The 13313-nt window shown below is 37.6% G+C and overlaps 1 protein-coding gene across 1 annotated transcript in view; it reads left to right on the top strand.

Annotated features, from left to right (window-relative positions):
- GDPD4 (glycerophosphodiester phosphodiesterase domain containing 4) overlaps window positions 1-13313 on the top strand; it is a 101539-nt gene that overhangs the window by 53376 nt on the left and 34850 nt on the right. Inside the window, exons 10-12 of the mRNA XM_015600276.1 lie at window positions 32-182; window positions 11929-12150; window positions 13075-13229. Of these exons, the coding sequence (XP_015455762.1) occupies window positions 32-182; window positions 11929-12150; window positions 13075-13229 (528 nt within the window). The remainder of the gene's footprint in view (window positions 1-31; window positions 183-11928; window positions 12151-13074; window positions 13230-13313) is intronic.

The following is a 13313-nucleotide window of genomic DNA, read 5'->3' as shown; positions in this document are numbered from 1 at the left end:
TCTTTCCCCTCTGTTCCTCCTCTGCCTGCAGTTATGATGAGGTGCCTTTTCTCATGCATGACAATGACCTGAGAAGAACAACCAATATCAGGGAGGTCATGCCAAATGCCTCCTTCAGACCTAGTTCCTTCTTCACTTGGAATTTCTTGTCGACTCTGAATGCAGGCAAATGGTTTGTACAGGTAAGACATATTCCATAGATCTACAGTTCTGCATTGACTCCCTCTTCTGTACAAGGTTGTGTGTTGCTCCTGGAGAGAAAGGCTTTAGATGAAGATAGTCAAGCATACACATAATTTCATTCCATTTCGATAGTAGAACTATAGCATTGGTAGGAGGGCTTTTTCAGTGATGCAGTCAATCTAATTACTGCTTTCTGTAGTCACTGGAAATTCTGTGGTCACTTGTGAACTTACTGTTGTCATTTAGTTCCTTTTTATCTAAGCATTTCATAAACTTTTACAGTGTGCCTACCACATACATTACATTTTCCTCGGCATTTTAAGTAGCTCACAATCATAGATGAGGCAGAATAGGAAACATATTTATTTTCTTTATTATATCATCTTACTATTTAAAAATATTTATTGTATGACTTTTGAGTACTATACACCAGGAATATAGTGGTGAATAAACACACAGCCAGCTTTAATGGAATTCACGGGCTACGATATGAAACAGGCAATTATAATACATTATGATAAATAATGTATTTATGGTGGCCACCATAACTCTAATTTAGTACTAAACTAGAGTTAATTTCAGGTTGCTAATTTCTGTTTCATAACTCACCAAGTTTGTAGTAATTTGTTATAGCAGCTTTTGGAAACTGATACAGTTATCATAATGTCTTTATATTATCTTCAGTTATTTCTATACTTGAACAATTTGCTCTTTTGTCTCATTCATAGGAATAACTCATGACTTTAAATTTTTGAGTCTTTTTAGGGATTTTATATGCCATAATACTACAAGGAAATAACAAGTATAACCTATAAGGGGAAGTATTATTGGGAATTAGACTGCTTTATATAATCAAGTTGAGTCACAATCTTTAAGTATAATTGTGGCAATCCTCCACTGACTGCACTGTCCATCTGTCTGTCTGTGTCTCTCTCTCTCTCTATCTAATCAATAGATAGCAGTTTAACACCTCTTAAGGTGTTGATTAGAAAAATTTTTAACCAAAATTCACTTTAGAAGAATTAATTTCAGATTTGCTAGGAGTTGGCAAGGGTTGATGTGCCCAGCATATTTTCAGATTGTCTACACTAGTAATCGTTTGATAGAGCTGAATTATAGTTAGAGTGGTGGTTGTCTAGGAAATCCTAGGGTTGGGCAAATTGTTGTTTTTAGTAAGAGGAACATGATAGACTAAATAGCAGTGTATAACCTGAAGTCAATAAAACAAAAAGTGTGACCACAAAATAAAGAACAAAAGCATTCAAAGGTGAGTTTGGCATTTATCAGGAGAATCTTTTCTCATTGTTTTTTGATGACAGCTGATCTACTTCATATAGTTGTTTGCTAGTTCCGAGGACCTTGGATCAGCTATTGACTTCTAGTGCTTCTCTGGAGAACCTAGGTTTATGATTTCTAATGGCTGTACCTTTCCAATTATTTTAGATAAATGATATCATTTTAGTTCGGAAACGTGTGTCCAAGACTCAATTATTTCTGCTTTAACTGTTCTACTGGAGTTCAGAGTATCTAATATCATTTTCCACTGATGTTCAAGGGCAGTCTTTCTATGAGCTGTTTTCCAGCTTGTTTCTTGTTAATGTCAGGACTAAGATATCTTGGTTAATCATGTATAGTATTTAGCTGAAAGAGTTTTTATAAATGACTGATGTTAAGTTTGATTGCAAATATTCCCAAAACATGAGGCTTCAAGTGACTAGTTGACAAGGATATCTCTAGGACTTCCTTATGGGGAAGAACACAAAGCATAAGAGAAAATGGGTAATACTTGAGGGCAAGGAATTTTAAAGGTATTTGATAGTTTGGCTGATTTCAGTTTTTATATTTCATGTCTTTTCCCCACTTTTCCGGAGTATGGTGTGTATAAGGATAGCTGATGTTTTAGTAAGGAGCAAAATTTTGCATAAATCAGAATAGATATCCCAGTAAAATGTTTTTCCTATCATAGGATACCTAAGTCAGAATGGCTTAGGTAGAGAACACAAATATATAATAGGTTTTTAAGCCATTTTAAGTTACAGTTGCTATTTAATGGGGAAATGCTTTAGCCCAACCATAAAATAAACACAATTACTAGTACAAATTCATTACCCACAGAGGAAAGAAACTGTACAAAATCTGTTTCAAGATCCTCAAAAGGTCATTTTGGGCAAGGTTCTAATCCATGTCTTATGTTTACAGTTTTTTTTTTTTTTTTTTAGGAATACATTGGTTTCAGATGAGGAAAGAACTGGTTACATCTTATATATTAGAAAAATTGCTCCATTGGTGTTTATTTAATACTGCAGTCATTTTATTTCTACTGTGATGAGTTATGTCATGGAGGATTTGGAAAGTATCTATTTGAGATTAATTGGTGCTATCAGGTGGCCACCATGAATCTGGCAACCTGATTAGTTCTAGTCTTTCTTTTCAGAATTGGGGGCCACATTTCGTGTATTAATGCTACAATTTTTGAACTCCATGGATTGGTCTTTCTTATCTATTTTATACCCTTGACTAAGGAATTTAGTCAGAGCATTGTGTTTAGTGTGATAATTTGCTAAACCATTTCCACTAATGTCTCTTTCACTCTGGACCTCTACCTGTAGGGCAGCAATTTATTTGGAAACCTGAAACAGTTAAAAACCTCTTTTTTCACAATAGATTTCCAAGTTGTGAATTACTTTAAAAGAAAACAAGCAATCAATGTATATAGGTACCGTTTCGTTTTTAACAATCTCACATATCCTAGTGAGAGCAATATTTTGGTGACTTGAGGCAATTTGATATCTGGTAATGGATTTGAAGTTACATAAGAGAATCTAGAAAAATTATTGTGTAATCAGCCTGTTACTTTTTTTAATTTTTAAAATGAAACCTATCAATAAACAATATTAAATGAAGATTTGGTATAGGAGCATCCAAAAGAACCATTCCAGGCATGGACAGTTCTGTAATTACAGAAATAATGAGATTCTCCTTCACCAGTAAGGATAGTACAGTCGCTATATTAAAAGCGCTACAGAGGAGGGGCAAATGGCATGCATGATAAAGCCTTTGTTCATCCCTCTTGCGACCAAATCAAAGTTGTGACAGAAACTTGGAGCAAACAGCAAGGAAACTCACCTGGGATCTAGATGAACAACTAGGGAGAGAAAAAAATTAATCAATTTGCAACAGTAGAAGGTAGGAGGGGGTGAAGAGACGAAGCTGCCCAGTCCCGCGTGGCTGAGTGGGACACAGGCTGTGGCAGCTGCAGACGCCTCTTAAAGGGGCCGTGTCCACGAGCGAACTTTTACAGTGATGATCTGCTCGCTCTGAGTTCCAGAACCCGGTTGGCTGCTCGGGGTCACCAGGGACTTACAGGGTGACACTGAGTTGTTGGAGTGAGGGCCAAAGTGAGGATCTCTCCCAGACAGAAGTGCCAGCAGTATCCATTGTTTCTCTGTTGAGCCTTCCCTCCTCCCAGTATGTGCATCCAGTGCTGCCATAGCTGAGATGTCATCAAACTGGATAGCAGAGATTTCTCCGCCTAGAGGATTCCCTGAAACTCAGCCTGCCCCTACTCAGGGCTCTACCCGATCCACTTGGTAAGTCAGGTGCTCCTTGCTGAGTAGAGCCAAGACTCACACTGGTGGCAGCTGACCTCCGTATCTGTTATGGTTTCTTGAGGCAACTATAAGCACAGCATCTGTGGATTGCTTGCTGAATCTTAACAGGAGGCCCCAGAGAGGAACAGGCCGGGGCTAAACTTGCCTGCAGCTGAACCCCTCTCACAACTGTGCCACTGGACACCTACTACACAAAGAGATACTAATAAGACTAGGAGACTTAGGAGCTTTGCTCAGTACATAGAAACAGTCGTAAAAAGGCAGCCAAAATGAGAAGACAAAGAAGCAGAATCCATATGAAAGTACAGAACATAGATCAAGGAAAAGTGGAGTCAAGCAATCTAACGGATAGAGTTGAAAACACTGATAATAAAGATGCTCAGTGAACTTAGGGGAGGAGTAGATGAATTCAGTGAGAACTTGAACAAAGAGATAAAAAACATAAAAATGGAAATTATAAAAGGGAACCAGTCAGAAATAAAGAACACATTATCTGAGATGAAGAGTATATTAGATGGAATAAACAGTGGATGAAGAAGACGATCAAACCACCATTAGAGAGAGAGGATGAGGAAGCCAAGGACATTCAATTAGAATGGTAAGAAAAAGCCAAACTATAATAATAATTTAAGGAGCCTATGGGACACTATTAAATGTAAAATATCTGTGTCATAGGGGAACCTGAAGGAAAACAAGATGTCGAAGAACTATTTGAAGAAATAATGATGGAAAACTACCCTCACCTAGTGAAGGAAATAGATATACAACTTTAGGTAGCTCAGAGAGTCCCAAGAAAGAGGACCCCAAAGAGGCCTACATCAAGACACATCGTAACTAAAATGCCAACAGTTTAATATAAAGAGAGGATCTTTAAAGCAGTAAGAGAAAAGCAGTTATCTACAAGGGAGCACCCATAAGACTAGCAGCTGATTTCTCAAAAGAAACCATGCAGGGCAGAAGGACTTGGCACAAAATATTTGATGTGGTGAAAATGTAGGATCTACAACTAAGAATACTTTATTCAGCAAAGTTATCATTTAGAGTTGAAGAACAGATAAAGAGCTTCCCAGACAAAAATAAGCTAAAGGAATTTATCACCACCAGCCCAGTATTACAGGAAATGTTGGAGAGACTTCTTTAAGAAGAAAAAACATGTATCAAAAACAGTAATAAAGAATGTTAATAACTACAGAAGTACCTCAAATGGAAAAGAATTAAGTGCTCCAACCAAAGGTAGAGTGGTCTGTATGGATAAGAAAACAAGACCACTACATATGCTGTCTACAAGATTTTCACTTCAGATTAAAAGACACACACGGAGACTAAAAGAAAGGGGATGGAAAAAGTTATTGCCTTGATGGACCTAGGGGGTATTGCACTGAATGAAATGGGTCAGATAGAGAAAAACATATTGCATAATTTCACTTACATGTGGAATCTAAAGAACAAGATCAACAACAACAACAAAAGTGGAAATAAACTTATAGATACAGAGAATATTTAGAGGGCTGCTATATGGAAGAGGGGTTAGAGGGATGGCAAAAAGGCAAAGGGGTTAAGAGGTACAAATGGATAGTTGCAGAATAGACATGGAGATGTAGAGTGTAGCATGAGGAAGATGTTTAATAATGTAATAAATATGTAAGGGGAAAAGGGGTACTAGATTTAGTGGAGTGATCGCTTTGTGAGTTATGTATATCTCCGATCACAATGCTGTACTGGTATAACTGAAACTGGTATATTATTGTATGCCAAGTATAACCGAAAAAAACCTCATCGAATTGTACAATGTAAATATGAGCAACGAATTGTCTATTATATTTCAATAAAGCTAAAAAAAATAAAAAGAGTGTTATATTGGCGAACAGTCAAATGAGGTGAAGGAACTGTATGGTAATTAATCAACTAACAAAAACGTCAGGTATTTTCAGTTAACAACAGGGATTGTATTGAATGTGGTACCATAAAAAAGAAAGATGAACCTTGTAAAGGATCTGAAGATCCTTAGACTAATTTAACTCAGACTGCATTTTTTTCTGAGGAAAGATAAAAAGCATTGCTACCGGATCCGGGGATGGATAGTAATAAGCAATGAGTCTTTGATGTGTGCAAGTCATTAATGCCCTTAGACCATGGCCTCTCCTATTATGTACTTTCAGAAAGAAAGGTTTATGATGATTGGATGATCAGCAATGATGGTCGTTGAAGAAATATTTTGAGGTTACCGATGGTTTTTTTTGGTTTCTGTGTTTTGTGCGAATGGTTCTAAGATGTTTAAGTCAAACCACACAGAGGCCTAGTTCAAAAAAGCTTGCTACCTATACTTTAGAACACCCAGTTAATCCCAGAAATCATCTTAATTGTCTTTAGTGGTTGGCCTTGGATGATTTTGGATAATTTGTAATCTCTCATTAGATTATGTCCTTCCTTAGCCAGCATATCATGGCGTAGATCAGGGGTTGGCCTACTGTCCAACTTCAGCCCACTGGCTGTTTTTTTATAGCCTGTGAGATAAGAATGGTTATTACATTTTTAAATAATGGAAAAAATCAAAGAATATTATTTCATGATGTGTAAAAAATATATAAAACTCAAATTTTAGGGTCCATAAGTAAAGTTTAATGGAACACAGTCATTCTTATTCACTTATAAGTTGTTCTTACTGTATAATAGAATTAAATAGCTGCAAGAGAGACTGTATATCTCACAAAGTCAAAAATATTTAGTATGTGGCCCTTCACAGAATAAGTTTGCTGAACCCTGCATAATGAACCATTATTTTGTGGAATTAAAATTTTTCTCCTTGGAAGTTTTACAAAGAGAGCTATAGAGTCAATCTTAGAATTTTGAGTTGAGATGCTGCATATCCTTAAGATCTTGATTTGGCTTGAGAAGAGTAGGATGGGCTTTCAGTAAATGCCTGAAGCATAACTTTCCAGGTAAATTGTTGATTTTTCACTAGTGAAAGCTATAGGCATTGGCTATCTTCAGCTAGGACATGAAAGTAAATAGAGATAGAATCAAAGAGTTAGGCAGTACTAGAAAAAGAGGTATAACTCTTTGGTTAATAGCTCAGAGATATGGGATGAATCTATATTATCTACCGTCTCAGTTTTGGGGTTTTATATAAAGCAGGTAAAACAAGACATATTGCTTGGACTAATGCAGGGGATAATTCTTACTATATTAAGTCTGTATTAATTGACTTAGATCTTCCTTACCTTCAGCATTGAGAGAATTTTAGGCAACACATCAACAGAGTTTATTCGAACTCTCATGAGTTTGACTCTAATTATTGTGCCTCTTTTCCCCTCAGGGGTTCTAGTACAATGGCCAATTATTTGATTATTTTTTGAATCAATATGCTAATATCCATAGCTATAATTGGATAATCGGCAATAGAGTTTTCTGTGACTCCTGAAAATATTTAGTCTGCAGTACATTTCTTCTGGTGGTGCTTTTTGTAAAGTAGATTTTTAATGATGACATTTATAGGAAAGTGCCGTGGAGAAGAAAGGAGTGTTTCTGGTAATGACCTCAAAATAATCATTATTGTAATGGGACATGGAAAAGGACTTAGGATTGTTAGAAATTCCCATGACTTCAGTGGTTTGAGTATTGCGAGCAATGTGACTTTCTTTGGTACTGGAATTAATAGTAAATGTAGTGGCACCTGTATTGACAAGAAACCGTATTGTTGTTCATCTATATTTACATAAACTTCTCAAATTGTCTGTTGAGTGGTTTCCTTTAAGTGGCATTATGGGGCAGATTTTGGATAATTGTCCTATTTTTTAAACTGTATGATACCTTGAATCATCCAGTGGCCCTTCTACTTGTAATTTCTCTAAGCATGGGCACAGAGGACTGAGGAGTTTGTTATCATTTCTATCTTGTTACTTCCTAGGGCTTTTTGAAAATGTTCAGCCACGTGTTGGAGACAGTCTAACCTGGCATTGTCCCATTCCAGTTTATTTTTCTGACTAAGTCCCCTATTTTCTATACAAAAAAGAGACTTGATTTACTTAGCTGTTAGATTGACCCCATAATACCACTTACAGCTTATTGGAATCTAGTTTTAAACTCTCCTGTTGATTAATCTTTTTGTTTCTGCTATTTTGAATTTTTTCTTCCATTTATCCTTAAAGGAAAGGCTTAACAAATGTCCTCATATAGTGAATTTGCTATTCTTTTTACCCATTCAGGGACATTCAAAAATTTTGCATAACTGAGTTATTTAAATCCTGTCTTGGTCTTTGCCAGCCTGTTCTTTTAAATTTAAATGAATCAGTTGGTCTAGATCTAGTAGAGTCTAACAAAATCTTGAATCCTGAAGCAAATTTCTATTTTCCTAAGGATGAAGAAAACCCTTCATTATAGACCTCAACTCAGATCTGGATTATAGTTTATTTCGGCTTCTATGCTCTGCCTTCTGGTCTAGCATGGGGATATTGTGCAATGTGATTGTTACTGTCCTGAGAGAAAGGTGAGAAAGGACAGCTTGTTTAGGAGGTCTGAGGAAAGAGAAAAATAGAAAGGGTGAGAATGAGAATGAAGATAAATTTTTGTTGAGAAAAAGAGAGATTACTTGATTTTTGAGAAAACGTGTGTGGCTATTGCTCACTTCATAACGATAGCCTTTTATCACTGACTTCACCTACAAATGATCTCTAATTGACAAGTGGCAATAAAAGCAGCCATCTATTACATTTAATGTAGCTAATATATGTATGGACTAAGGTATAAGATGAAATGCTGTGTATTGCAAAGAAAAATAGACAGTTCCTGCCATGAGGGAGTTACACTGCAGTTGAAGCAGTAGAGTGTATGGTAACTGAGTGGATTGTGCACTCTTCTATGTACCAGACATGTTCTTAGACCCTGTAAAAATTTTCTCATGTTTAATCTCTAAAGTAGTTGTGAGAAATACATAGATTACCCATCCCCTTCCCCATTTTAGAGTTTGAGCAATGAAGACTTTGAAAATCTAGATGATTTTACCAAGGTTCCATAGCAAGAAGCATATAAAGCCAGGATTTTTAAAAATTTCTTTTAATTAGTTTCAAGTATACAGTACATTGGTTAGATGTCATATAGTTCATAAAACGATCCCGCCAATTGCTCCCTCCCTCCCTGATCCTCCACCTAGCCAACATATTAATACTAACTGCATTCCCTATGCCGAGTTCCTCATCTCTGTGGCCATCCATCAGCTACTAATTTTACTTCTTTAACCTTCCACCCCATTCTCTCAGCCTCTCAACACCCCGCTGCCGTCTGTCACCAAATTGTCCACTATATTTATGAGTCTGTTTTTGATTAGTTTGTTCTTTTTATTCCTTAGATTCTGCATATAAGTGAAATCATATAGTATTTATCTTTCTCTGATTGACTTAAATACCTTCTAGGGCCATCAAAGCAATATCTTTTTTCCATCCCATTCCTTTTAGTATGTTTGTGTCTATTAATCTGAAGTGAGTCTATATAGGCAACGTGTAGGGGGTCTTGTTTTCCTATCCATTAATCCACTCTATCTTTTAGTTGGAACACTTAATTCTTTTTCATTTGAGGTACTTATTGATAGAAATGTAGTTGCTACCATTCTTTATTCCTGTTTTTGATACATGTTTTTTCTTCTTAAAGAAGTGTCTCCAACATTTCCTGTAATACTGGCTTGGTGATGATAAATTCCTTTAGCTTATTTTTGTCTGGGAAGCTCTTTATCTGTCTTTCGACTCTAAATGATAACTGCTGGATAAAGTACTCTTAGTTGTAGATCCTGGGTCTTCATCACGTCAAATATTTTGTGCCAAGCCCTTCTGCCCTGCATAGTTTCTTTTGAGAAATCAGCTGCCAGTCTTATGGGTGTTCCCTTGTAGTAACTATCTGCTTTTTTCTTGCTGCTTTTAATATTCTTTCTTTGTATTTAACCTTTGGCACTTTATTTATGATGTGTCTTGGTGTGGGCCTCTTTTGATCCCTGTTTTATGGAATTCTCTTAGCTTCCTGGGGTTTTATATCCATTTCTTTCACCAGGTGAGGGAAGTTTTCCATCATTATTTCTTCAAACAGCTTTCAACATCTTGATTTTCTTCAGTTATGCCTATCAGATGGATATTTGGACCCTTAATAGTGTCCCATATTCTCCTTAAATTATTTTTATAGTCTTGGCATCTTTTTTCTTGCCATTGTGATTGAGTGTCCTTGGCTTTCTCATTCTCTAGGTAGGGCATTTGATTCTTTTCTTTATTTTCTTTGCTTATTCTTTTGTTTATTCCATTTAATATACTTTTTGTCTTGGATAATGTGTTCTTCATTTCAGAATGGTTCTTTTATAATTAACATTTCCATTTTTATGTTTTTTTATCTCTTTGTTGATGCTCTCACTGAATTTATCTACACGTCCCAAAAATTCATTGAGCATCTTTATAAGCAGTGTTTTGAACTCAATCTGTTACATTACTTGACTCCATTGTATCTGGATCTCTGTTCTGTTCTTGCATATGGCTTCTGCTTCTTTGTCTTTCCATATTGGCTGTCTTTCTGTGTCTGTTTCTATATACTAAGCAAAGCTCCTAAGTCTCTTGGTCTTATTAGTGTGGATTTTTTAAGTAGGTAACAGTGGCACAGTCCTGAGAGGGGTTCAGCTGCAGGCCAAAGTTAGCCCAAACCTCTACCCCTCTGGGGCCACCTGTTAAGATTCAGCAAGCAATCCACAGATGCTGTGCTTATAGTTGCCTCAAAGGCCACACTAGAAACTGAGGCCAGCTGCCTCCGGTGTGAGTCTAAGCGCTGCTCAGCAAGAAGCACCTGACTTGCAGAGGATATACCTGAATGTGGTTTGGGTGGGGCCGTGAGTTGCGTGAGGCAGGGTTTCAGTGAATCCTCTAGGCTGAGTGACTTCTGTTATCCAGTTCAGTGACGACTCCACTATGGCGGCACTGAGTCTGCGCACTTGGAGGGGTAGGGCTGAACAGAGGAACAATGGATACTGCTGGTTCTCTGTACAGAGTGAGTCTCACCTCGGCCCTCACTCTGACAATGTTTCTCGCCCTGTAAGTCCCTGGTGCCCCCTGCACGCAGCTGAATCGGCACTGGTGTTCAGAGCAAGCAGGTCTGTCACCGAGAAAATCCACTTGCCAATGCAGCCCCTTTAAGAGGCATCTGCCGCTGCCGCTGCCACAGCCTCTGTCTCACTCAGCCACTCAAGACTTGGCAGCTCCGCGTCCTCTCCTCGTCCTACCTTCTGCTGTTGCAGGGTGATTTCTTGGATTTCTCCCTAGTTGTATGGCTTCTTCATCTGGATCCTACCTTCTGCTGTTGCAGGGTGATTTCTTGGATTTCTCCCTAGTTGTATGGCTTGTTCATCTGGATCCTAAGCAATTTTTCCTTGCTGCTTGCTCCTTGTTTCCGTCACAACTTTGATTTGGTCACCAGAGGGATGAACAGAGCCTCTATTGTCTATGCCATTTTTTTCCTCCCATGAAGCCAGGATTTGAATTTAGTCTAAGACATACACAAATAACTATAGATGGCAGAATGAAACATTTAATTACAGGGGCACAAAATGAGCCATTGGAGTTTAATACCAACAAAGTCTCTTTAGTTCAGGAATGTTCACAAAGGAGGTAGCATTTGAACTGGGCTTTGCAAGTGGAGGATAAGATTTTAACGGCTGGGTATGGCAAAGAAGGCAAATGAGTGATAGTGTTGAGATTTGAATACAATTCAGTCTGAAGCCAAAGACTATTTTCTTTACATTACACAAAATTAGAACAATGAGAGAAAATGTTGGAAGCCAATGCAACTGAAAAAGGATTGTATTACCTTGACTGATAAAAAAAAAAAAGGCTGAGAAAGAAGGTCAAGAGAGGAACCTGAGGGTCTTACAGTTCAAACACCACAGTTCTTCAATACAGATCAAATTATTCCAAATACATAATTAACTACGGAGATTACTTTTAGTTTCTCTCCTTGGCAACTGTTATCTCAGGACCAGTATTTCCGATGCTCGGTGGTAGAATGGCAATGGAGCAACATGGAGGTAGGGCTGGGTGTGTGAGGTGATATAGCAAGAGGACTGGAAAATGCTTTTGATAGAAGTCACTGTATTCTCTGATGTATTTATTTTTAGTTCAAACCATTTTACAATATGAAACCCTTATCAGAGGCGGATAAAGAAAAGGCAAGAAATCAGATGATTCCAAAACTAAGTGACTTATTGGAATTTGCACAGAAGGAGAAAAAATTTGTGATATTTGATCTTAATACTCCTCCACCAAAACATCCTCTTAGAAAGACATTTGTGCGCCATGTAGTAAGCGTGATCCTCGACTCTCAAATTGAGCAACATCTGGTATGTCTATCTCAGTATTTATGGTAGAGGTTGGGAGGTGGGTAGCATGTCCCACGAGCATAGCAGTTGAACCAGCCCTATCTTATAGATCTGTAAATAAATTTGATTTCTATAGAAATGGGGATTGTTGCTTATATAGCTACATGTGGCAATCTAAGAATGACCCACTTATATTTATCTCAGTGAAGAAAAACAGTGAGGCTGTTTGCTATTCCAAACCAAATCAAATAAGCACTCTGTTAAAAGGAATGTGTGTAATGACTATATGATGTGATTGCACCATCACCAATGTAAAACTATTAGAAAGGGCCTGGGGAACACTAGGCTTTGAGGACTTGGCTTCAATTTATGATGTAGAAAGTCAGCTGGTTCTTATTTGAGCAGCGATTTGTTCATCATGGTATTCAGAAGCAACTCTCTGCATTAGGGTAGTCAATCATTTCAAATCTCTTAAATTCTCAGAATATGGGAGAGTACTATGAATGAAACAAGTATGTATCTTTTTTGCCAATGGAACTGTTTCCACAAATGAGGGACAGGAGCATTCTCTGTAAGCAGGAAATGAGCCTTCTCAAAGATGATTTTTTGCATCAGCCAGGGGAGTTGCTAAAAATTCCACCTTTAATCCACACTTACTAACCCTCATCCACTTTGGCTAGTATGCAGCTATCTGCACACAATGGGCCCTCAACTCAAGGGCGTATTGTGTGCAAATAGCTGCAATGTTACCTGAGGAAATTCAACAACCCTGGTGAAAGCCCTATTATGGGAGTTCATTAGGCAATATTAGGCTAAGGGCTAGAATCTTTCTGTTGCCTATAGACTGTTACCAGTTCTGGAATGGGATTCCTTCTATTTTACATGGAGCTCTTTGCACCTAGACAGATGATTATCTACTGAAAGACTTCCTGTTTCTCCTTACAGATTTATTGGTTGACAGCTTTTGATAGAATGTATGTCAAGAGAAAAGCTCCTGGTTTTCAGCAAGTGGGTCGATTATACTCCATTGAACGCCTTACGAAAGAAAATATCAGCAAAATAAATGTTGACTATAAGAGGTTGTTCTACAATGGGTTGAGGTAAGTGTTTGACCACCCCCCTCTTGGCACATAGTGCCTTGCTTGCACAAAATCTGCATTCTGACCAAGATATCTGCATATCTT

The sequence above is a fragment of the Pteropus alecto genome, unplaced genomic scaffold (assembly GCF_000325575.1).
Source record: "Pteropus alecto unplaced genomic scaffold, ASM32557v1 scaffold7, whole genome shotgun sequence".
NCBI lineage: Eukaryota > Metazoa > Chordata > Mammalia > Chiroptera > Pteropodidae > Pteropus > Pteropus alecto.
This window is presented reverse-complemented; position numbering and strand designations above follow the sequence as displayed.